This window comes from Rhinoderma darwinii, chromosome 8 (genome assembly GCF_050947455.1).
Source record: "Rhinoderma darwinii isolate aRhiDar2 chromosome 8, aRhiDar2.hap1, whole genome shotgun sequence".
In the NCBI taxonomy this organism is placed as follows: Eukaryota; Metazoa; Chordata; class Amphibia; order Anura; family Rhinodermatidae; genus Rhinoderma; species Rhinoderma darwinii.
This window is the reverse complement of record NC_134694.1, coordinates 117,885,748-117,912,622: the sequence shown is the minus strand read 5'-3', so window position 1 is coordinate 117,912,622 and position 26,875 is coordinate 117,885,748. Positions and strand designations below refer to the sequence as shown.

The window sequence follows — 26,875 nt, the reverse complement described above, 5'->3', positions numbered from 1 at the left end:
AGTAGTTATATTCTTGTATATAGGGGCAGTATTATAGTAGTTCTATTCTTGTATATAGGAGCAGTATTATAGTAGTTATATTCTTCTATATACGGGGCAGTATTATAGTAGTTATATTCTTGTATATAGGGGGAGTATTATAGTAGCTATATTCTTGTATATAGGGGGTAGTATTATAGTAGTTATATTCTTGTATATAGGAGCAGTATTATAGTAGTTATATTCTTGTATATAGGGGGCAGTATTATAGTAGTTATATTCTTGTATATAGGGGGCAGTATTATAGTAGTTATATTCTTGTATATAGGGGGCAGTATTATAGTAGTTATATTCTTGTATATAGGGGCAGTATTATAGTAGTTATATTCTTGTATATAGGAGCAGTATTATAGTAGTTATATTCTTGTATATAGGGGGCAGTATTATAGTAGTTATATTCTTGTATATAGGGGCAGTATTATAGTAGTTATATTCTTGTATATAGGGGGCAGTATTATAGTAGTTATATTCTTGTATATAGGGGGCAGTATTATAGTAGTTATATTCTTGTATATAGGGGCAGTATTATAGTAGTTATATTCTTGTATATAGGAGCAGAATTATAGTAGTTTTATTCTTGTATATAGGGGCAGTATTATAGTAGTTATATTCTTGTATATAGGAGGCAGTATTATAGTAGTTATATTCTTGTGTATAGGGGGCAGTGTTATAGTAGTTATATTCTTGTATATAGGGGCAGTATTATAGTAGTTATATTCTTGTACATAGGAGCAGTATTATAGTAGTTATATTCTTGTATATAGGAGCAGTATTATAGTAGTTATATTCTTGTATATAAGGAGCAGTATTATAGTGGTTATATTCTTGTATATAGGGAGCAGTATTATAGTAGTTATATTCTTGTATATAGGAGCAGTATTATAGTAGTTATATTCTTGTATATAGGAGGCAGTATTATAGTAGTTATATTCTTGTATATAGGGGCAGTATTATAGTAGTTATAGTCTTGTATATAGGGGCAGTATTATAGTAGTTATATTCTTGTATATAGGGGGCAGTATTATAGTAGTTATATTCTTGTATATAGGGGGCAGTATTATAGTAGCTATATTCTTGTATATAGGGGGCAGTATTATAGTAGATATATTCTTGTATATAGGGGGCAGTATTATAGTAGATATATTCTTGTATATAGGAGCAGTATTATAGTAGTTATATTCTTAGATATAGGGGCAGTATTATAGTAGTTATATTCTTGTATATAGGGGGCAGTATTATAGTAGTTATATTCTTGTATATAGGGGCAGTATTATAGTAGTTATATTCTTGTATATAGGTGGCAGTATTATAGTAGTTATATTCTTGTATATAGGGGGCAGTATTATAGTAGTTATATTCTTGTATATAGGGGCAGTATTATAGTAGTTATATTCTTGTATATAGGGGGCAGTATTATAGTAGTTATATTCTTGTATATAGGGGGCAGTATTATAGTAGTTATATTCTTGTATATAGGGGGCAGTATTATAGTAGTTATATTCTTGTATATAGTGGCAGTATTATAGTAGATATATTCTTGTATATAGGAACAGTATTATACTAGTTATATTCTTGTATATAGAGGCAGTATTATAGTAGTTATATTCTTGTATATAGGAGCAGTGTTATAGTAGTTATATTCTTGTATATAGGGGCAGTATTATAGCAGTTATATTCTTGTATATAGGGGCAGTATTATAGTAGTTATATTCTTGTATATAGGGGGCAGTATTATAGTAGTTATATTCTTGTATATAGGGGCAGTATTATAGTAGTTATATTCTTGTATATGGGGGCAGTATTATAGTAGTTATATTCTTGTATATAGGGGGCAGTATTATAGTCGTTATATTCTTGTATATAGGGGGCAGTATTATAGTCGTTATATTCTTGTATATAGGGGCAGTATTACAGTAGTTATATTCTTGTATATAGGAGCAGTATTATAGTAGTTATATTATTGTATATAGGAGCAGTATTATAGTAGTTATATTATTGTATATAGGAGCAGTATTATAGTAGTTATATTATTGTATATAGGAGCAGTATTATAGTAGTTATATTCTTGTATATAGGGGTAGTATTATAGTGGTTATATTCTTGTATATAGGAGCAGTATTATAGTAGTTATATTCTTGTATATAGGGGCAGTATTATAGCAGTTAGATTCTTGTATATAGGAGGCAGTATTATAGTAGTTATATTCTTGTATATAGGAGCAGTATTATAGTAGTTATATTCTTGTATATATAGAGGCAGTATTATAGTAGTTATATTCTTGTACATATGGGGCAGTATTATAGTAGTTATATTCTTGTATATATAGAGGCAGTATTATAGTAGTTATATTCTTCTATATAGGAGCAGTATTATAGTAGTTATATTCTTGTATATAGGGAGCAGTATTATAGTAGTTATATTCTTCTATATAGGCGGCAGTATTATAGTAGTTATATTCTTCTATATAGGAGCAGTATTATAGTAGTTATATTCTTGTATATAGGGGCAGTATTATAGTAGTTATATTCTTGTATATAGGGGGCAGTATTATAGTAGTTATATTCTTGTATATAGGGGCAGTATTATAGTAGTTATATTCTTGTATATAGGAGGCAGTATTATAGTAGTTATATTCTTGTATATAGAGGGCAGTATTACAGTAGTTATATTATTGTATATAGGGGCAGTATTATAGTAGTTCTATTCTTGTATATAGGGGGCAGTATTATAGTAGTTATATTCTTGTATACAGGAGCAGTATTATAGTAGTTATATTCTATATAGGAGCAGTATTATAGTAGTTATATTCTTGTATATAGGGGCAGTATTATAGTAGTTATATTCTTGTATATAGGGGTCAGTATTATAGTAGTTATATTCTTGTATATAGGGGGCAGTAATATAGTAGTTATATTCTTGTATATAGGGGCAGTATTATAGTAGTTATATTCTAGTCTATATATAGAACACACAACCTACATTAATGCATGTAACATATAATTGCACACATATATATATATATATATATATATAATTAGATAACCCAGACAGAAGAGCAGCCGCAGTGCAGTAAAAAAAATAAAAGAAATTTAGAAAAACAACTCGGTCATTTTTGTAAAGACAAATCTTTGGAAATCCCATATTAAACTTGTCTTTTAAGTAATTACAGAATCTTGTCTTGAGTGCATTTACTCTTGCAGAACCCCAGAACTGCTGACAACAACCCGAGTCTTAAATAGTGATTGATTGTTAATTATTAGCCCTCATCATCCATCATCATAAGCTTTTAAAGCTCCTGTCAAATTAAGTGAGGTCAGTAGACCGTATTTAATTGAGGATTACGAAAACTCAGAGATGCAGCGATCTGATAAACAAGGCGTGAGGAAAGCATCTCGTTATCAATTAGAAAAGGTTGTTATGACCATTGTTCCTGAATTAGGCTTATTAACAATGAGGTCGGGCTACTGTATGATCCAGTGTACAGACGACCTGGGAAATACCTGGCGGTGAGCAGTAAAGCAATCCTATAGGCCATGGTTACATGGTCTAATGCATGTGGCCGTATTTTCCACAGCAACCAATTAAAGTTCACATTTAAAAAGCTAAACTATGATTGGTTGTTTAGAGCAATGAGGCACTTTTACTTTTTTATAGTCATGCTTTTTGAGGTGGTATTGGTAAGGGGTTGAGGAGATTGCAACCACATCTGGGCTCTAGTGTCTGGGGTTGCCCAAAGGCCCCATAACAGTTGGGGTAGGGATGAACTCTGCCAATTACAATGAAAAGAAGAGGCCCCAATGAAAAAAGTTAAAGTGGACCTCCCATTATGTTGTAGAAGAGTAGGACTTCGGGTTTGTTCCCCTGTCCAATGACCCTCAGGCCAATTACCCGCCCCCTGCAATGTAGTTCGTCTGGAGTGGGAGGTCCTGCACAGTAGCAGTGAAGAGGACCAACCAAGACCTCTTTAAGAGCCCCATTGCAGTCGCATCGTCTGCCTCATTGGTAGGAATGCCCTAAGGCACTGGTTAATTTGCAAACTTATTTTTCAGAGTTTAGGGAAAGCATGGTAACCCTACAATAGGAGCTAAAAAAGTCATAATGGAAGAACAGAAAATGATAAACTTTCTACCAGAGGGGAACTCATGGATCTTTGAGATACAGCTGCTTTGTGTTCTGTATACAGAGCAGCTGTATCTAGCGCTGAATCCTGTATTCGTCAGGTCCTCGGGGTTGACAGGTTCAGTGGCAGTGGGTGGGATCGAGCGGTTATCGATCACCTCTTACATAGGATCCACCTGTTATTGATCACGTGTGTCAGAGACACGCAGGACCCGCTGTCACTAAACCCATCAGTGCCGCTGACCCGACGGATAAAGGTTTCATCGCTAGATACAGATGGTCTATATAGAGAATACAAAGCAGCTGTATCTCAAAAAGTAAAAATTATTTTTAATAAAAAGCTTCTAGAAAACACCAAACACACTGGTAGACATTTTTATTTTAAAAAAAAAAAGATAAAATCTATTAATTTATTATTTTCATATTTTTTTTTTAAACTTTTTGCATTTTTTTTTCATTTTAACTTTTCAATTTTGTAACAAACTGTTGGTTCAAGAAGAAAAAAAAAACACCTCTTAATAAACTTTAAAAGCTCTCACATAAGTCTATGTATTACCCGTCTCCACTAATTGCAGCTCTCTTCTATGTACATACGTCTTCAGTTTATATAGGAGTTCCTATTAATTTGGGCCGTGCACCCGTCATTTTTTCTGAAGTTTTCCTCTTGGTTAATTACTTATAAAACCCACATGAGGGCCGCCTGCTTGGTGAAGCTTACTATCTATACAGTATTAATTGGACTCTGCATTGGTCATCATGAAGGGGTATATTACTTACATTTCTGTCCACTTCGCTGCAAACCAGATTAAGGGACAGCAGGATAAACCTTAATTTGGTTTCTTCAGCCAAGGAAATTTGGAGTATAATAAATCATACAAACCAACATGATTTAATATAAAATTTAAACTAATAAAAAAAATGAAAAACTGCTATTAAAAAATATGCAATATTTGCAGGAAAATGTTCAATTATTCAATAGTATACAAAATATTGACTAGAAAGCAGGATGTAAGTATCAAATAAATAAAATAATAATAAAAAAATAATAATAATAATAAAAACAATAATATTATTATAATGATAATAATAATAGAATGAGATATATATATATATATATATAAATAAAACACACAAAAAGAAAACACCCCATCAAGCACTAAATCTAGATTTTCATATTTGAGCATCCAAACTAATATACGAGATAGATAGATCGATAGATCGATAGATCGATAGATAGATAGATAGATAGATAGATAGATAGATAGATAGATAGATAGATAGATAGATAGATAGATAGATAGATAGATAGATAGATAGATAGATAATTTAGTGGCTTAGGTGACATTAGTGTTCGCAGTGTGCTGTATATTTGCAGCCACAGGCGTTCTTGCACCTGTATACACGTTTTGTTTCATTTAGTTGGAATGTGGTGTTCAAACCTTTGTGTTGTTTATGTGATTTATATATGTGGGGTTAGTGACTGCCTCCATTTTTTTTTTTATCTTGTTCTCCTCCCATTCTGTCCTGGGTAATTTTAATTAGTTTAATGCTGGTTCCTACCATCCCCAGATATATGTAGGTTTAGTCCCAGTTCTGGGTGTATGTGCAGAGTAAGTTCCCATCTATAGAGGTTGCCTTGTCATGGCAGGTGGGCTCACACAATTTGATCAAAATGTGCGCTAAGAACCTCCCTATTGTAAGTAGATTTAGCAGTAATGCATATTTATTTATATTTAGAGGCTTAGGTGGCATGAGTGTTCACCATTTTTTTGTGCGCTAGATAAATAGGAGATAGCTAGATCCTTTAAGTCCTGTAAGTTGTGAGGTGCGGCCTCCATGGATCGGACTTGTTTTGCCAGCACATCCCACAGATGCTCGATCGGATTAAGATCTGGGGAATTTGGAGAAGACACTTTGAACTCTTTGTCATGTTCCTCAAACCAATCCTGAATAATGTCTGCAGTTTGTCAGGAAACATTATCCTGCTCAAAGAGGGCACTGCCATTAGGGAATACGGCTGGCATGAAGGGGGTACCTGTTTGCGGCAATGTTTTTCGTCGGTGGTACGTGTCACAACCACATGAATGTTAGGACACAAGGTTTCCCAGCATAACATTCCCCAGAGCATCACACTGACCCCGCCGGCTTGTCTTCTTCCCATAATGCAATCTTGTGACATCTCTTAGGCCTCATGAATACAACCGTAGCCGTGTGCCTGGTCTGTGATTACGGCACGGATGGCCGCAGGGTGTCATCTGTGGGTTGTCTGCAATCACGGACCGCGCACATACAAGATGTGCATTGACTCTAAGTAGCCCGGACCACAAATATGGCCCGTATAATGACTTGTCCTATTCTTTTGCAGATGAATTGTGGACGCAAAAACACATTCGAGTGCATGAGGCCTTACCCAAGTAAGGAAAGCAAAGGCCACCAGCCACCAAGTAGACGTAAAAGAAAACGTTAATCATCGGACCAGGCCACCTTCTTCCATTGCTACATGGTCCAGGTCTAATGCTTATGTGACCATTGTAGGCAATTTCGCGGGTGGACAGGGGTCAGCATGATCTGCGGCTACACAGTCCCAAATACAGCAAGCTGCGATGCTCTGCGCGTTCGGACACCTTTCGATCATAGCCAGCAGTAACACATATATATATATATATACATACACACACATATATAATATATACATACATACAACCACAATTTGGGTCTTTCCCTCAAAAGGTGGAACATTTGGGGCAGGGCAAACAAAAACACCTGCCCACGTTTGACTGGTGCTGGCGCTGGATCTTATTTGGAAGATATGAGAATTACATTGGACTATACAATAAAGATGATGCAGGAGTCCTAATAGGGTTGTGGTGTTCAGACCAGCCCATAGACGACCTGTTCGTTCAGCTCCAGATTTTACAGGCCCTTAGAGCAGATGGAGCCATTTCAAAACATTTTAGACGCATTGCATCCTCACAAACTCAGCACTGAAGGTTATATTATATGTACCACACAAACATATATGTATATATATATATATATATATATATATATATATATATATATACACACATATATATATATGCAGATATGATCCGCCTTTCTTACCTTTCTGGTGTGTTGCAAAAGTCTGAGACAATTTGGAAAAAAGTTCGGGGTGCTCAAATTTTTCTTCCTTCGCCTTGATCCAGAAAGAAGACTCCGACAGCTCCTGTGGTTCAACCTAAATTAAGGGAATATGCTGGAGATTATAATATAATACACAATGTATCCAAAGACATTATATATATTTTATAAGGAATTATCAGAAATGTTTTTCTCTGTTTTTGGGAGTATCCACAGGTAATACTAGCAGGGGTCTATTCTGACCATTGGGCACTTCCACCAGTTGCCCCTTATTATCTTAAATGACAAAATCTAGGTGCCTGCAGCCACCACTAGGGGGAGCTAACTGCATATGGACTAACACCGCTATTATTGAACTCTATGGAGCCATAAAATCTATATACAGCGAGCTCCCCATAGTGGTGGCTACATAAAAGCACTTCAGTGCATGGACCCCCCCCCCAGGGCTTCCTTTCACCACATGTCCCATAGCAGTTGCCTGGTTTGCCCCTATGGTAAATACATCACAGAGCGTAGCCATCTATATCAGGAAAAAAGTAAAGTTATCTACTTTTAAATGTAGTGTAAAGTTAGAGGACTGCTAGCAGCCGGAAAGGAGATTGATAATTATAAATGACCAGTCTTCTCTTTGGTTTGCATCTTCTACAGTCTCCATAAATATAAAAAATAATAACAATTATATATATATATATATATATATATATATATATATATATATATATATATATATATATATACATACATATAAAAACACATTTATTAGAACATTATGAGTAATTTTTAAAGAGTATAAAACCATTTAAGAATTTCTTAAAAGTATAGATTGGTCAAAATAAAATAAAGCAACTCCGCACAAAGTTCATTTTTAAACGGATTTTAAGCAAAACGGTCCTGAAACGGCCTCAAAATATCTAATTAGGAGAAAAAAAAATACAAAAGCTATTGCAAAAAAAAAGTTCATACTAGAAATCTAAGAATAGAAAAGTAGATTCAGAATCCTGCTGGCTGCGATAGAATCAGACATCACTCCGCTGACATACACCCCTTTACTAGCTGTAGCTGGCCATACACCTGTCCACTGTCACCGATCCAAACTTCTAATATTCTTCTTGATCTACATAGAACACTCTTCGTTAAAGGGGCAGAGCCCCCCAGATATCTGCAGCGATCAAAATGACCTTTCCTTGCAAGATCTTTTCATTCCTTGCAAATACGATTTAGGCCACGTTCACACATTGTGCTTTCCGTCAGGATTTATTTTGTATTCCGTTCCTAAATCCTGCCAAAATCTGTAATGACTGCAGGTGACCGGGGTATTTTATGACCCATTGACAGGCTCCAGAAAAAATCTGCACGAATCATGAGAGCACCGCGGATTTCAAAATCTGCAGCACGTGCCCTACAAATACCGAACTGGCCACAATGGTTTTTATTTATTTTCTGTAACTCAACATGAAAATCTATATTGAAAACGAATCTTCTCTTCAATAAGAAATTCCAAGCCATTTGTATGATTTCTTAGAATATTTTTGGCGCTGTAGCTACGTATGACATAATGGGGCAGATGTACTTATCAAAATGGAGTCCAGATTCCGGCGGACACGACTTGCACTACATTTTTAAAGTGTTTAAGCTACTTTTTCTAACACACAGACAAGGGACGTGGCTCGGTGGAAATGGGCGTGGCTTAATATGCCACAAAATTGCACCAACATTTTGGTTAAAAAAAAAGTGGTCTAAGGTACGCCAACCAAGAGATGGTATAAAGATAGACACAAGGGTCTAAAAATGCGAAAAATGTATCCGCCAGCATGAGCCACGGTGATAAATTTGGCGTATCTAGTCCAAGTCTAATATGTCTACATTTAAGACAGTATTAGTCAAACTGCCCCAATATGTATAAATTATTAATGCATTAGAATTCGGAGGCCAAGGTAGAATGAATCTGACAAACCAGAAAAGAAACTTCACCCATGTCCCATAAAGCAGAGACTTCTACATGATTTAATGGAATCTATTATTGCTGAATGAATGGGCCATTTTTAACCACAGACCATAGGAGTCATTTTTGTAATGGCGACATCCTCACATATCCCTTAGTCTTAAACTTAATAGTTCTTCATTAATATGTGTCATTACATTTAGTGACAGAAAATCCGGTCTATTAACACCATTTTTCATGACTGTCTATTAAATGGCCCAAGGACACCCTTGTCGGAGCAGACAGACATAAAATGTATTATACTAGGATTAATACAGGAAATCAGGCTTCTTCAAGGATTATTTCACATTTCTTAAATATATTTATATTGTATGGTAAGTAGAGAAAATTCCACACACTATAGGTGTGACAAAAGGGGGGACGGGACATCTATGTATAAATATTGTAGCAAGTTAAAGACTGGTCTCACTGATCTGGATCAAGTATACAGTATAGTAAAGGAAACTGTAATAACAAATAGCAGCTCAAAATAAATCATTGCTCTAAATATCAAAACTGGTGATAAAACAATAATGATAATAATGTCGATAATGATACATTGTTGATATTTTTAAAGACAAAAACAGATAAGATAAAGATGATTAAGATATAGAAAGAGGAGATGACACAAAAAAAAATAAGAAGATGGTGAAAATGGTGACCACAAAAAAAGATGGTAGGGATAAAGCAGATGATGAAGATAAAAAAGATGGTAGGGATAAAGTAGATGGTGAAGATGAAGAAGATGGTGCAGATGAAGAAGATGGTGAAGATGAAGAAGATAGTGGAGATAAAGATAATGGTAGAGATGGAAGATGGTTGAAATAAAAAAAAAAAGTGTGAAGACGAAGAAGATGATGGGGATACAGAAGATGGTGGAGGCAAAGTAGATGGTGGCAACGAAGAAAATGGTGGTAATGAAGAAGATAGAAACAAAAAAAATACAAAGAAAAAAAAGATGTGGAAATGAAAAATATAGTGTAGACAAAGAAGATGGTGGTGACAAATAATATGGTGGAGATAAGGAGCAAGGAAACAAAGAAAAGGAAAACGTTGAACAGCTAAAAACTAAACCGACCAGAACAAAGAAGAAGATAGAAAAGAAGATCACGTACAAAAAGTTGATTACAAAGAAAAAAAAAAAAAAGGTTACAAAGAAGAACAAAAATGATGAAGACAAAGATAAAGAAACCCAAATGGAGAAGAACAAGACATGAAAATAGTAGACAAAGAAGAAGAAGTTTCCTTGTGTATATTTGGATGGTCGTGACAATGACAACAGTCTCTATACAGCAACCACATAGCCCACGGCTCTGTACAGAGAATAGATTTGTCTCAGGTCATATCAATTTTTCATAAACCAGCAACTAATCCTGGTAGAATTTTTATATAGTGAGAAAACCCCCCAAAAAATCTATGAAGTTAATGCTTTGGGCTCAACCTCTCGTCATACACGAAGAGTGTGACCATGTTGTAGGGATTTTGATAATTTAGACAACTTCTTAAAGTCTGCAGACGCAAGCCCTTAACTGATCGAGCGAATAACTGGACAAAGATTCAGTATTGCTGGATGGATCCTGTTGATGTTTCTGCTGGACCACATTGAAGAGGTTCTCCTATGGTGGACACCTACTTAAAATATTGTTCATTAAGACCAAGATTGATCAACTAGAATTAACTAGAATTACTTTTACAACAGGGTTGAGGTTTTTCATTCTAAGAACCTTGTGCAAAATGGATTGATAATCAGTTAGGAAATTGGGTGGAGTATATGAACATCTCATAGATTATATGTGTCAGGGAATCACTACTTGAGCAATTCCCAGAGTGAAAGGTTATGGAATTGTCATACAAGAAATTCCCCAAAGGCAGCTGGAGACTGTCTGGATAAAGTGTACAAGTAAATCAGCTACCTCAAGTCCATCACCACTCTGGTCAGCAGAGTGTAAGGCTACTCTATGATCTTCACCGGAGCCTACCGCAAGGCAGGTTGGATTTGGTCGCATAGAACCCAGGTTGATTTTACAGAATAAGGTGTAGGACAGGAGGTGTATTGCAGGCAAATCCAGAACGGATAACCAGAAAGCCAGAGGGGTAATACACAAGCAGAGTTCAAACTGGGAGAGACTAAAAGTCCAAACTGCAAAACAAAAGTATACCAGGAGTTGCAGAGGTCGAAACCAGCTGTGAGTAGAATATCCAAATTAGTGAGCAGAGGGTAAATCCAAAGACAAAACTGAAGTCCAGTTCAAAGAGTCCAAGTAGTCAAGGTAATTCAGGGTTTAACCAGGAGCTTAATCAGACATATGCATTCACAAGAAAATTACAAGCAACAAACAAGAAACTGAACAGACTCAAATACTCCACCCTTGGCCCTGATAGGCTGCAGACAGAAAAAAACAGATTGGCTCTGCATTACAAACCAGGGCCACCCAGATGCTTGACTAGTAATCATGACAACCTAAAAGCGACGGATGTTTCCTAACAATATGCTAATAAACACATGTATGCATGTCTAATGTTTTGCATGGTCTATGGGTAGTCTCTTATCTGCATTCCTTACAGATGTCACACTGCAATCTTCAGGAAATAGCTGAAAGTTCATGAGATTTGCATATAATAATATTCATGACCTTTTCTGCGGCCTCCATTACATTCTCTCTTTTCCGGTTTATTCTTATTTTACCTTAGGGTTCATAAATAAACACATACATATAACTAACTCGAAAACTTCAGCATTATGACATTTTTCAGATTTAAAATTAAATCTAGATCAGTAAAAAAAGAAAAATTATAATTATCTTCTGGGTCAGTGACCCCCTAGGATTCCAGAACTGGTCACGTCAGTCTTCTAATGGGTTCTACGGTCCTTCCTACCAGACAATCTATTCCAGATTTATCTCCGTCCTTTCTCCTTACATGTCAATTTCCACCGAAGGGCAATTTCAGTACAATTTTTTTATTTTATTTTAGTCTATATGTATTAATATAAGGCATTGAATTATTAAATTTGCTTTTCACAATGGGATTGGGGTAGAGGAATTGGGTAATATTTATACTCATCCAGTAACACGCCTTTGGGCCCCCTAAGACACCAGGGCCCGGGTGTGCCTCTTCCTTTCTTTTGCTACACCCCTGTCCGTAGGCTTAAAACATTCTTGACAATTTCTCCTGGAAAAGTGCGTAACTTGCCAGTGAGTATTGGCAAATCAAGCAAAAAGTTGTAATCTTATATGTTATCAATGAGAATGAAGCCTCTTGTCTACCCGACACATCTCTGATAAACAAAAACATATTTAGTCACTGATATCAGATTATTTCACAACCATACATATATATCTTGGCACAGTGAGATAAAGGGAGTTTCTTTGACTGTGATTTACTGCCAGGGAGAATTAAGAGAGGGAGAGGGGTAAGCCTGTGGGTGACCAGATGACTGAAAAAGCAGCTCCATGAGAGCTAATATGGCTGACAATAGTAACAGTCCCAGAAATGGAATAAACGGACGGGCCGGGTCCACCAGAGCGAGAGCTGCTCTTTGTTAGTGGCCCTTTGCTCTGGCTCCTATGGGGCATATGGAAAAGGGGTGTCTTCCTGAGACAACCTCTGGAAGACAGGACTAGTCGAAAGCACAATCCGTTGAACTTCCAAGAAAAAGTCTTTACACAGTTATTTCACATGAGTGGTAGCCTTCCTTTTACCTGGGGAAAGATTCAATTAGGTGTCCTAGTCCTCTATCTAAATACCCTAATCAAGGTAGAATGACTTGTTGGCGCACCCCTGGTACCCAGTACTCGTGGGTACATGCCTACCAACCCCACAGCCGGTTACACGTTTTCACCGGTTCTTGTTATATGGTCAGGTTTGTATAGGTGCACAACATACATTGTGCATATTGTTCATTACAAACCAGGTGGATGAATCATGGCAAAGGCTGCGAAACGCGCGTCGAGGTGTCTCCTGGGGTGAATTCTTCCATTGCCCCCATGCCGGCCACAGGTAATTGACTTATAGTTGTATTATATATATAGTATTTGGTCTGAACACAAGTTCTAGACATTGAACCTGGTTTGGACGAGTCATTTCAAACTTATATTATGACCTAATACCTTTATGTGGCTGGGGCTATGCTTGACCTCCACCCAGGTTGTATTTTTCTATATTACTTTCTTTGGGGGGTGTATTAGTCTGTTTATATATTTGGAATAGTAAAGATTGATATTTCTAGACAATTTGCTTTGTATATTGAGCTGGGACAGGATCGGTTTTGCCTGGATGATCCGTGGCTGTATACAGTAGTTTCCATCTATACAGGTCACTAATGGCTGGAGCCCGGGTTTATGAAATACAACGTCTATACTTTTCTGAATACTTTTTTTTTCTAAATAGAGTTAAATAATATCTATTTTTTTATATAATTAAGCAATACGCATCATTCACATCTTATAAGTGTGTGATATCGAAGAACAATCAGAACGTTGGGACATTTACCCAATAAACAAAAATACAGATAATGCGTCACGGTCCGAAAATCTTGTCAGGGTGGAGATTTTTCTGGTCGGTGGGAATGTAACACGCTATTGATTTTTTTTTCCTTCTTCTTGCTGCAGCGTAAGAGAGCATAGCCTGACATTTAATAACAGTTCCATAATTGTACCGTTTAGAAGATCACTGCCAATAAATTTCTTTAAGGTGGGGGGAGGGGAGGTTTATAATCTATTTGGTACAACGATGGAAGGGACAATGAATTACAGTTAAACGTGATGTGAAGGGTAATTTTTAAGGCCGGGAGTGATGTAAATCTGGTTTAAACAGCATTTATTGATTGAAGCGAAAATGGTAAATTTGAAAAATGACAAGTTGTGTGTTGTACTTCTGCAGAAATTACAGAACTGCAGATAGAGAGCGTTACGACGAAGCTCGACAAACCAACAGCACTTGTCTCTTTATTTATAAGCGTTCTGATAATATCCATAGAAAGGTTTCTATATCAAAACAATGAAGCTCCTGGGCCCTAATGCAAAATCAGTTACGTGCCCCCCCCCCCAACCTACATGTGCCATAAATAAAACTGGTGTTTTCTTATGTGGCAGATTGGCTATTGGGCCCCTTCATGCACAAGGGCCCGGATACGACGGCTATCTCTGCACTCTCTATAGCTACGGCCCTGACTAAGACGTCACAGTGATAAACACTAAGGCGGTTCCGAATAATGGAGATCATTTTTAGTGATGTCTTTTTTTCTCCATCCTCTTCTAAAGAATTCTAAGGTCAATCCCATTACTGACCAGAGATGGAACCTATATTTATATGGTTAAAATTCCTCCTGGAACCAAGACCGTTTCACATTTTTGTCTTAAACCCCTCAAGATCTTTAGGAACAGCAAAACTAAAATTCAGAAACATCTTCCAAGAATTAGCCACGTCTTTAGCAAACTACCGGAACTCAACTTAAAAGTGTTTTCCGTGTTCTGACAACTGATGATTGGTGCGGGCCCGACAACTGGACCCCGGACCGATCCACCACTCCGGCTGCCTCCGGGCAGCGGACGATATTGCAGGAAGCAAACGGCTCTGGTCAAAGAATAGCGGCCCAGCTGCAGTATTCAAGTGAATAGGAGCAGAGCTGCAGTTCTGCCGAACGGCCGCTATGCAGTTGTTCGGAGCCAATTGCTTCCGGCTCCAACTATTGCATACACTGCATAACATCCGGTGCCCGGAGGCAGCCGGAGTGGCGGATTGGTGCGGGGTCCGGGTGTCGGACACACACCGATCATATACGGATGACCTATCCAGTGGATAGGTCATCAGTTGTCAGAAAGTGGAAAACCCCCTTAACTATGCCACCAAGACACCAAGTTTTCATCTCCTGGTTACACTGAGGGATAACAAGTTCTCAAAGAGATAGTAAAATTGTGTTTGCGATTTCATAACCCTAAAGAATTACATTAACTCCCTACTTGCTAAACAGGATAGGAATTCAACCTTTAGTTGCTCAGCGGGCGAGTGTCCACACCTTGGCCATCCCTTAAGACCGTTTTAGTCTTTTGTAATTCTTTAGAATAGCATCCAATATACTTATGTAATGGAGTCAACCCTCTATTTACCCAATGTCATAGTGTGCAGTCCCTGACAGCCTAACGAGACAGCACGCACTCTGTGATGGCCCGGCAGTCATGGGGCAAAGAATGCGAGGCCAAGAAGGCCAATATTCTGTTCTTGATGGCCTCGTAGTAGAGTCTCTCTGCTGTCCTAGCTGTTAAATTTTCAATTATTGATGTAATGGATAAAGTCCATTCCTTGGTTTCCAGTAGTCACTAGACCAGGGGTAGGCAACTTTTTTTGTACAGCGTGCAGATTTAAGAAAAAACAATGATGAAGTGCTCAGTGTGCCATGCAATATGAACGTCACATAACACAAACGGTTACCACGTATGTGACATCAGAGACAAGTTCACCTATCGTTCCTTGCAAGGCTTCTGTGGCTTATAAAGGATGAGGGGGGCATGTTGTATTACGGGTGAAAGCTGCCATTCATAGAATCTTACCACGTACAAAAGACTGGTGTCTGAATCCCGAACGAACGCAGCTCCATTGCCTTGTGCCGGCGTCACTGGTTCATTTAGTGAAATCTCACGCCAGTGCTGTGTGTTCCCTGCCCTAAAGAAACCAACGACTCTGGTGTACGCTAGAGCCATCAAGCCAAGGGGGCATTATTGGGTTAGGAGAGAATTTGTGGGGCTTAGGACTCAGCATGCCAGTCAAGAATGTTCCGCCTGCCAGCTGTGGCACACGTGCCGTAGGTCGCTGACCCCTGCTCTAGACTGTTCCGCTGCGACAAGCCTCATAGCAACTCAATCTGGAAAAGTTGTAATGTCCGAAAATGGCCCATTAATGTCATCTACTCTAGAAAAACATAACTCAATATAGTCTCTTACTAGTCTCCTCGAGCTACGTTAGTTTATATCCCAATGACTTGTGTACGGTGTCCACTTCTCAGTGACCTCAGGGAATATTGTCTCATTACATTGGTGGCTCGACATCCACTGCTAAGTGGTCCAAAAGGGACAATGCCCACTGCGTGCTGCGAGAGAATTCATCCATCGGTAGATCATCTGGTCAGTGGTCACTACTTGTTGACTGTGTATGATAACATCCACAACCTGCTGACCCTATAGGGTTGAGTCTCTTATGACAGTGTTGTGTCCTGAGAATCCATTGCCTAAAGGAATAGGGTCTACTAGACCAATAGACCAAACCTCAGTGGCCAAATGGCCAAGCATTCAGTCCATGGTGACGCAGGATGGGATGACCAGTAGAAGCTGCACCTTTATATCCATTATGAGCATCTTTGCACTATTAAGGATCGCGGCTTCAAAACAGAGAAAGATATAAAAATTAATTTGGCAACACAATGTCAGCTTTGTTTTATATTACACTGAGTTACAGCTCGCAGCGAATACTCAGGACACATTTTTTCCCTATGTTTACACATTTTCAATTCCCAAAGGACGAATGGCACTTGTTGTATTTAATGTTACACTTTGTAAAATTCTGTCGCGGTGAAGACGGGCTCTTGTCTACGTTTACTGTTCCACGGTTAATGCTATGACAACCCCTAAGGGGCCGTAGTTAAATAATGACAATAAACAAATCCCACAGTCGGAGAAGAGATTTATTATTATTTTTTTTTAAGGAAATAAAACTGTATAAAGTAGGCTGCGATTCTGAATTAATCTCGACTTTGTACAGTGCAAACTTTGGATATGTGCACTCTGTGAATCCTAATGTAATGCAGCAGTGATGGGGAGGGGGCTGTTAAAGGGACACTAAAACTAAAATACATCTTATCCCCATTTGCCGTATATGTTTGAACTGAATAATGTTCCCTATTATCAACCATTTCAGGCTGGGGGGGGACGGGGACTGTTGACATTACTTATGTCACATATCCTGAAAACTGAAAACCTCCAGATACACTTAAAGGGGTTGTCCACTACTGGACTACTGATGACCTATCGATTGGATAGGTCATCAGTATATCATCGGTGCGAGTCCGACACCTGGACCCCGTACCGTTAAGCCACTCAGGCTGCCTCCGGGCAACGGCTGCCTCCGGGCACCGGACATATATGCCAATAACCGTTGGCTCCAGCCACGCAAAAGCGGCCGAGCTGCAGTATCCAAGTGAATAGGAGCAGAGCTGCAGTTCGGCAGCACGGTCGCTATGCAGTGTATGGAGCCTTCTGCTTCCGGCTCTGTACATAGCATAATGTGCAACAACATCCGGTGCCCGCATGCAACCGAATGGTGCGTGGTCTTCGTGTCAGACCCGCACCGATTCTATACACCAGATAGGTCATCAGTAGTCCGGTAGTGGACAACCCCTTTAGATACATATATGTAACATATTAAAGTGGACTTATCCCCTCTCCTGACACTTCTGTTTTAGTAAATACTTGTATTCACCATAAAACAACAATTCTGAAGCATCGTTTTTAGAACTCTGCATTGTGCCGTTCCTCTGTTACTCCTCCTCTAGGTTGTTGTCAAAGGGGCGTGCCTCTGCACAGTTTTACGGTGTCAGCACAGATTGGACAGTGTCAATCTGTGTAGGGACACACCCCCAACTGGTAACACCCAGTAGTAAATTTATTCATAAATTTCTAGGAGGAATTACAGAGGGACAACACAATATAGAGTTTTAAGAAAATATGCTCCAGAATTGTTATTTCAGAGGAAATACAAGTGTCTACTAAAACTGACGTGTCAGCAGAGGCAACAGATCTTCTGTAATATTGCATCATTTTAAAAAATATACTATTAGAAGCTTTGAATGTTTGTCTTATACGTCACCCTGAATTTATATAATGTGTATTCGTATTATTATAAAAAGTTCTGCAACGTTCTAATTTACTTTTTGTTTCAATTTCACATCTCTGCTTGCGGTCGGTGAATGTTTACATTCTTTATCTACATTCAGGGACTGAAAATCCTTTCTTATCAGATCCAACAGACGCAGATGCCGGAGCCCATTGGACTTGGGGGCCCATGGCAATCTGGGTAAACATGCCTATGCTTGTCAAGTCAATGGTGGGGTAGATAGAGGGCTCACTATGACTGTCACTAAAGACCCCACATATGCTTGTGGCGGGCCCTGTACGGTGAAGTGCAGCAAGACCTGACTTGTTTCTATTTATCAATCCCATTAATGACATTAAAAAATGCTTTAACTTCGCCCAATATGCAGAAAATGCTGAATAGACTAGAATGTCGCCCTGTTCAAAACGCTTACATCACAAAAATGTAGTCTGTTTGATAGACTGTCCGGATATCAGGATCAAGGGAAATGATCTGAGCAGCGGTTTATCTCGTCTGCTGACATATAAATGAATAATGTTGTGCTTGGTAAGAAGAGCGTTGGCACGAGGCACAATAAAAACATACAGTAAAAGGAGGAAAAATACTTTGCAACAGCTGTATATGGAGCAAATGTCTAAGGCTTCGTTCACATCTGTGTCAGGGCTCCGTTCTGGCGTTCCATCGGACCTTTCCGTCGGAGCCCCGACTGACACAAACAATAGGTTTCTGTTTCCATCACCATTGATTTCAATGGTGACGGATCCGGTGCCAATGGTTTCCGTTTGTCTCAGTTGTGCAAGGGTACCATCGTTTTGACGGAATCAATACCGTAGTCGACTGCGCTATTCATTCCATCAAAACGACGGAACCCTTCGACAACTGAGACAAACGGAAACCATTGGCACCGGATTAGTCACCTATGGTTTCCGTTTGTGTCAGGCAGGGCTCCATTCCAATGGAACGTCGGAATGGAGCCCTGACGCAGATGTGAACGAAGCCTTAAAAAGTTCATCAGTAATTACTGGATATTAGCACAGAAGTCTCAGAATATACAATGTATCTGTAACATCTTTAATCTGGGCTTTTTGACAGTGCAGTGGGCTTTGCCTGTGTCACAGATGATAAAACAACCTGAACTGATGTGTATGTAAAAAAAAAAAATACAGCAATTATTTATATTTCAGTGAAGGGCTCTATCACATGCAGAAATGAAAAACTCGAATGCTGAGTGCCAAACCACAGCAGTGAAATTACTCTACTTATTAATTTGGCAGTCTGCACGGACTCTCCCTGTGTCACAGATGAAAGAAATGGAATGCATCATGTACTTAGTCTCAAAATAATAAATTTTATTCTAGATAAAAAATACCACAGGATATGCCTGGGAGTCTGAGATTTGCTGGTGCTTTTTATTTTTGTTCATTTATTGCAGGCTCAAAAGGCGTAGCCAACGGGCTATCCTGTTCTTGGGTAACTCTTTGAAAGGGTTCCATTCCATCCAAAAGAGGTGCCACTATGATAAAAAAAAAAAAGCTAAATTTTGCTGCAACTATTAGGATATATGACTGGAAAGATGGGTGGTACTGCCGGCATCACTTACCCTCCAGCAGGCGTGACCGCATACCAGCGAACTCTAGCCGGCTTCGCCATCCTCTGAGACGCTGACACAAATTACTGTTGTCGGCTACTGCTGCTTGTAGGGTGCGCGTGCGCCTGCTCCCAGCCTTGACGCGCCAGCGCGCACACCAGGAAACTCTCCCCCAACCTATCCCAGCATACCAAGAACTACAAAAGGAACTTTGCCCATTCATTCCTTGCCTGAGTGTGGTTGTGTCTTCCCACGTTCGTTTACAAATGTTACCTTAGTTGTATCCGGTGTTCCCATATCCGGTGTTCCCATATCCTGTATCCAGTAATTGTGTTAGTTCCAGTGCGAAGTCTAGCGTCAAAGTCGAGTTCATCCTCTGTGCCAAGTGTCATCTGGTACTCTTGTCCTAAAGTTTTTCATTGACTCTTGTTTGGACAGCTGCTACTCCGCTACGGCAGAGCAGCCTAGTGGGTCCACATAGCTCACAGCCGTGACAGGGGGTTTAAGTAATGATTTTGACAGGGGCATCATCAGGTGATAAAACTATTTTAGCATTAGTCTTGCAGTCAATTCCTTTTTAAATAAATTCATCTCTTCAATACTTACAGCTCGCTGGCTGTCAACTTTTTTTTCTCCCTTTTTTTTGTCTTCAAATATGCGAGCGAGACAACTTGAGCTCTTTTGAAAAAGCTAGTAAAGCACCTTGGGACGGCTTGTTAACAATATATTAATAATTGTTTTGGCAGGTGACTCAGTGAATTCCCATGAAGAAAGTGGAAATGACAGAATTAATTTTGATACATGTGATATTCTATTATTGATGGTAAGTCCACTAGCTGTGAGATAAAAAAAAAATCAAAAATACACCATAGCTATAGAAAAGCTAAATGACTGCAGATGATTTGCTTTAATTCCCTGGGACGTCATTCTTGTTCTGTAGACCGGGCGTTCATCTTACTTATCATATTAAACTGAATGTAAAACTTTAGAATTTTTAAACCACAATTTCCTTTAAGTTATTCTCCTCCAAATGTTTTTTGAATCGGCGCAAATTCCCACAGACAGAGCAGAGGTCTAAATCCATATTATTTTATTATATAATGCCCATGGTTTTGGAATGGAATGTCCAACAAGCTCATATAGGCGTGCTGGTCAGGTGTCCACATACTTTAGTCTATTTAATCCAACTTTACATTAAAAAAAACAATTTCCTTGAGTTATCAAGTTGGTAAAAATCTATCTAGTCAAACAATGATACAGAAGTAAAGTTTGTTGCACAGCCATTAAATCAGGGGATAGCGGAATAAAAATTGAAATTGTAGGGTCGGAGTTCCCAATTACAAATAGTTAAAGCATCTACTACATCTGTTATACTGCTGGAATAAATTTTCATTGATTGGAACAAACCATTTTGGTAACAATTCTCTTCTCTGAGATTATCATGGTCATGTGTATGTCCACTTGAACTCCTAATACCATAATCCTACATCCAAGGTGAATTTTAAGTGGATACAAATGTTAAGGATCTGCCAGGCACAGCTTCTGTATCCATGCCCATAGGTAATCAGTCTGCACCTGCTTCTATGTCTGTGAGACTGACTCCATCTTCCACCACTCAGGATGGCAGGCTTAGGAGTGGGAGGGCCTATCACAGCCTGGCCAGACGGAGCTAGCTCCCGCCCTCTGTCTATTTATACCTGCCTTTCCTGTTCCTCCTTGCTTGTGATTCTTCTCGTTTGGTTTCCTGGCCCTGCTGCAGCTTCTTGAACCATTTGACCCTGCTTCATACTGACCCTGGCTTACTGACTACTCTCCTGCTCTGCGTTTGGTACCTCGTACACTCCTGGTTTGACTCGGCTCGTTCACCACTCTTGTTGCTCACGGTGTTGCCGTGGGCAACTGCCCCTTTTCCCTTGCTTTTGTGTACCCTTGTCTGTTTGTCTGTCGTGCACTTATTGAGCGTAGGGACCATCGCCCAGTTGTACCCCGTCGCCTAGGGCGGGTCGTTGCAAGTAGGCAGGGACTGAGTGGCGGGTAGATTAGGGCTCACTTGTCTGTTTCCTTACCCCCATCATTACAACAAGGGGATAAAAACCGCAAAACACATCCCAATCTGAATAGAACAATGTGAGATGCCATTGAGACATTTCATTGATGTAGGTCCCAACTAGGACCAATAACACTTTACCAATTCCTAAACTTCCAGCCATCATCAGCCGTGACCCATCTAAACCTCCCTAATCCCGCCCTCAACCTCAGATCTTATTCTAGACTAGAAAGAAAGAATAAATGTTACCTTTGACCAATTTATTCTCTTCATCGTTGTTTCTGGTTTGTATTCCCTCTTTGGTTTCATCCCAAAAGGCAATACTACGGGTGGTGGAGCCATAGGTCCTGATAATCGTAGACCTCCAAAAGGTGGTGGTGGGCCTCCAAATAGAGGAGGTGGAGGAGGAGCTCCAGGAAAAGGTGGCGGTGGAGGTGGTCCTATACCAGGAAGTGGCGGTGGTGGTGGAGGACCAGGGACCATTCCACCAAGAAGTGGCGGCGGTGGTGGTGGAGGAGGGGGTGGAGGCCCACCTATTGCTGGAGGTGGCCCGCCTTGAGTATTAGCGCCCTGAAATTCAATACAAACATAAAACAATGTATTAATATTAAACTCTCCATAGATTTAGACAAACCCAGAGGAGAAAAGTAAATGTAGGTGAAACACAGTCTATCAATAAGGCACACATACCCCCAATGTGAAGTAAATGCATAGGTCAGCTTTCAGCCTTGTGGGCAACATTGTCGCAGCCATGTTACTTTAATAATCACCATAAAACATTGTGGATCGTCTTATTACTTTGCCATACAACCAGCGTGATGAGGCAGCCCGCCACATTGTGTCCTTATCCTGCCCATGGGTGAAACGTACTAATGGTTGCATGGCTGGGAATGTTCGCTGGTGCCCGTAATCATGACCTAATTTCGGAGATATTTTCCTATTCACTTAATATCTAAAAAAATGGTGCATATAAAACTAGAAGACAGATCTCTTTTAAGACGGCGTTATAGAACAGAAGAGATGGAAAGACGCTGAATACACGGTGGTTGGATTCTTCGCACATTTTTGGGGATATGGTGACTTTCCTTTTGGTCCTGCAGCTCCTTACTGTCTCCTTCTCTATAAATACTTGGCCCAAATAAGTTTTACTTTCCAAATGTATGAGAAATGAAAACTGTAATTACTAGTTAGTTCCATGTTAAATCTCCAAATGATGGATGTACTGACCCCATGGTTCTTCTTGTCGCAGTCTTATGTACACATTTCTACTATACTTTGTACTTCAATATTTTATTTTTTTAAGATCTCTGCTTGCTCTCAGTGAAAAGGAGAATATATTTAGAGGCTGAAAATTCGCCCTGTTGAAAATCTTCCCACACCGCTTACTCCCTGTTACAATGTATCAGTGTAGGCAATCCTCTGTGAGCTAGACGCAATATTACAAATCCCTCTCCTGACTTATGCCAGTTGCACACAACCGAGTGCCACTCTGGCCATCTTTCATGGCATCCGAGTGGCACCCGATAGTTTTCATGGACCCATTCACTTTAGCGGGTGAATAGTGTCTATGAAAATGGACCCGACTCTCCGATCCGTGGAAAGATAGGACATGTCCTATCTTTCCACGGGTCACGGATGGGACTCGGCCGGCACACACGATCGTGTGCATTAGGCATTCCACTGATACATTGTAACAACTATGATCAACTGTCCAAACGGGACTAGGTTAGGATGGTTCATTAGTCTCTGTTTGTGAACATGACTGTCCTCATTCACTGAAAGCAAGCAGAGATGTTGTAACTGGTGAGAAATGAAACCTCTAAATATATTTGAAAGTTGCATAATGTATTATAAAAAAAACTTGACTTTATCTATAAACATAAAGTGGACATCCCCCTCCTCATTGGAGATCACGGTTGTGCAATTTAAATTTGATGGTTCTATGAAATTTCCCTTTAAGAAAGTGACTGTTATTTTACTATAAGTGACACCCTAGCTCCTTTTCATCTAATTTTCTTGCGAATTATGCTGCATTGTGAAACTGCAAAATGGCTGCGTCCATATATCTAGGTGACAAAAACGCTTTAAAATCTGCCAAGGAAATGTTCAAAAATGTCGGAATCTAACAAAACTCTAATTTTGCTTTGAATGCCTTTAGCGCTCGCTGAACGCAGCCTTATTAGCCACCAGTTGTAGAAAATATATGGTCAATCAACAGTAAATGGCGCATCATTTCCATTAACTGCATTGACACAAGCGTCTGGAGAAATATTTGGGCTTGAAAACCGATGCAGATTACAGAAAAAATAGTCAAGATCTGCAGAATAGAACAAACCACAGATGACTGTTCTCATTTTTACATTTGGATGTTCCTGGCAATGGCAGAAAGGGAATATAATTGCGTGAGCCTAAATTATCATCACAAATCTGTCATGTTCATATTATCACCACTGCAGAAAATCCATCTGCTGAAATGAATTTTTTGCAGCCTGGCCGAAATGCCAAAATGAGCTTAGAATTATTTCTGCTCTTATTTTGTAACCGTATTTACACTTTTATGAGACCTCCTAACTGAGGGAACACAACCAGTATGTGTTGAATTTAGGGTAATTTCCAGATTTAAATGAAACCTGTTCAGTCTATCTCTGGTTGAATAATATTATTAAATCCCATCTTTTACCTCTTACCTATATTGATTTCCATTAAAATCTGAGCAGGAGGAGAAGTTAGCTACTTCCTCCCTCACTGATGTTCAACCTTACAAATTGAGGCTATAAATGAAAGGCTGTATAACCATAGATTGTACATGTAGGTGAGGGCTCTGGTTTGGACTAACACTTGCCCGATGGACACAAACATCTGGTCACTGACAACAGAACATGTCTTTGCTTGACAAGCAGAGATTTAGTACAGTAAATTTTTGCAGAGTGAGTAGGAGGAGTGTGTGTGTGTGTGTGTGTGTGTGTGTGTGTGTGTGTGTGTGTGTGTGTGTGTGTTCTACAATGATTAACTTCCTGGGGAAAGAAGAGAATCCAATGAGTGACCGGTTGACAGAAAAAAGCAGCCTCATTAGAGTTAATATGGCTGACAATGATAGTTGAAAGTAAGCTACTTCCTGTCATAGAATCTAGAAGCAGGAAAGCTCTGGAGCATACAGTTGAGTTTACAAGAGAAAGAGACTGTATATAATCTAAAACACAGTAAGTTCAATTGGTTGATCCTTGCAAAATGGAAATAACTGATTGTATCATGAGAATTTGGCTTCAGGGGTGGAGCATGACTCATTTTGATATATTATAAGTGCATCAGTGGACTACTTTTTGACTGATACCTTTCAACATCTCCTACAGACCTTGCTAAAGGAGTACCCACTGTAGGCAAATTTTCTATTTGGGTTGGGGTTGAGGTCAGGCATAAATGAAATGATATGTGCCTCTTTTAATGTCTTCTGAGACATATCAGAAGATAGCACGTTGGAGTTCGTGAGCCGGGTCCCCCATGATGGCGCGCGTGGAGCTCTTTACTGAATAAGGCCGAAGGGGAAGGAGCTCGGCAGAACATCCTGGCCCTTCATTTTTGTCAATAGTAGGGGTTGCAGAGGATAGTTAAATGGGATCGTACCCATTTATATGTAACTAAAACGGTCACTATGGGGATTGTACTTTTTAAAATCCCCTCAAGAGGGCAATGCAAGTAATTTACTCAAACCCTGCGGACCCGCAGCAAAAATAATTGTGAACTAATTTAAAGTATCGGTAACTCTGTTATTCTCGGACATACAATGATAGTGAGGTGTAATCAGTGGATAATGCTGGTAACAAATCAAAAAATATCATTAAAAAGGCGACTTCCATGCCGGTAATTTAAACTCCACGGACACAAATATTGAGTTAGAATCGCCGTCGGCGTAGATTTTACTGAAAAAGGAGATGATACTTTAAGGTCTGGGTGATGGAACAGAAGATGCAAAAAAATATGTTCATTCATCTTTTCCTCCTAAAGTAGGTTTCTTGCCTTGAATAAAATCAAACCTTGCCAAGTCTGAAGCATTGCCTCGCAGGATACAATCACAGCCGCATCGGGGACTTTATAATAATATCCTATGACTTTTTACAGGAAGATCCGCGACCATAAGCGCACACTATACATTACAAATCTATATATAGCAAGGTAAACTCATTGATTCTTGGGTCTTTCAAGGAATTAACTAAATCCGTGTATTGAAAGAGCCGGTCACGTCCGACCTGAACTCTCCGTCCGACCTGAACTCTCCGTCCGACCTGAACTCTCTCCCTTATCTTTATGCCTGCTGTACCTTTACAAGTCAAGTTCTGCCTCGTGGCCCTTTCGTTGTTGGACGTGACCGTGTAATTCCCGTGTGCAGCAGATACAATATTTAATGTCATATTTTGCTGCACTCTGCACAGAGGTTAACAAACTGCGGATCTCTGGAAGGAGGAGGACTAAAGGTCCCAGCATAACCGAGACAAATTTTTAAAAATAATATCGCAAAATGAATCATATAACACCTAACCTGCCATGTTCCAGAGAGATCTACATGGAACGCATTCATTTACTTTGATCTCTTTAACCATTGTTGGCCTTCATCTAATTTTCCAGACTCAGAACCATAAATATATAGGGACCATTTTCGCCTATTTTTTTTAGATTGAATGTACTGCAGGGGCGTGTAGCTATAGGAGGTGCAGAGGTTGCAGTTACACATTGGCCCTGGAGCCATGGGGATCAAAAATCCCATCTGACACATTAAAAAACAAAAAGACACCAATAATATAAATGGCACATGGTAAGTGGGGGTCCTGTGACAGATTTTCCATTGGAGCCCAGGAGCTTCAGGCCACGCCTCCGAGGTGCCATATAGAACATTATTGCAGATGTATGGTTTGATTTAAATATTCATTCATTTAGTTGCAAAGCTGTAAAATTGTTGCAACAATATCTCAGTCCAGTGATTGTTCGGAGGTCCTGCCAGGAGCCAATGCTGCTGTTTTCCCACCGCTGAGGCGAGGTGTGTGCGTAGATTTGTGAGCGCACTGAATTTCACCAGTTTACAGGTGGGCCGGGGTCAGGGGCGAAACAGTAGCAGGTGCAGATG

At 39.4% G+C, this 26,875-nt stretch overlaps 1 protein-coding gene across 4 annotated transcripts in view; it reads right to left on the bottom strand.

The window, feature by feature from the left end:
* The window catches only part of DIAPH2 (diaphanous related formin 2), a 952,586-nt gene that overhangs the window by 628,842 nt on the left and 296,869 nt on the right, over positions 1-26,875 (bottom strand). For all 4 annotated transcript variants that reach the window (XM_075836589.1, XM_075836591.1, XM_075836588.1 and 1 more), the window contains 2 exons: positions 22,009-22,329; positions 7,264-7,378 (listed from right to left, as the gene is read on the bottom strand). In XM_075836589.1, the coding sequence (XP_075692704.1) occupies positions 7,264-7,378; positions 22,009-22,329 (436 nt within the window). The remainder of the gene's footprint in view (positions 1-7,263; positions 7,379-22,008; positions 22,330-26,875) is intronic.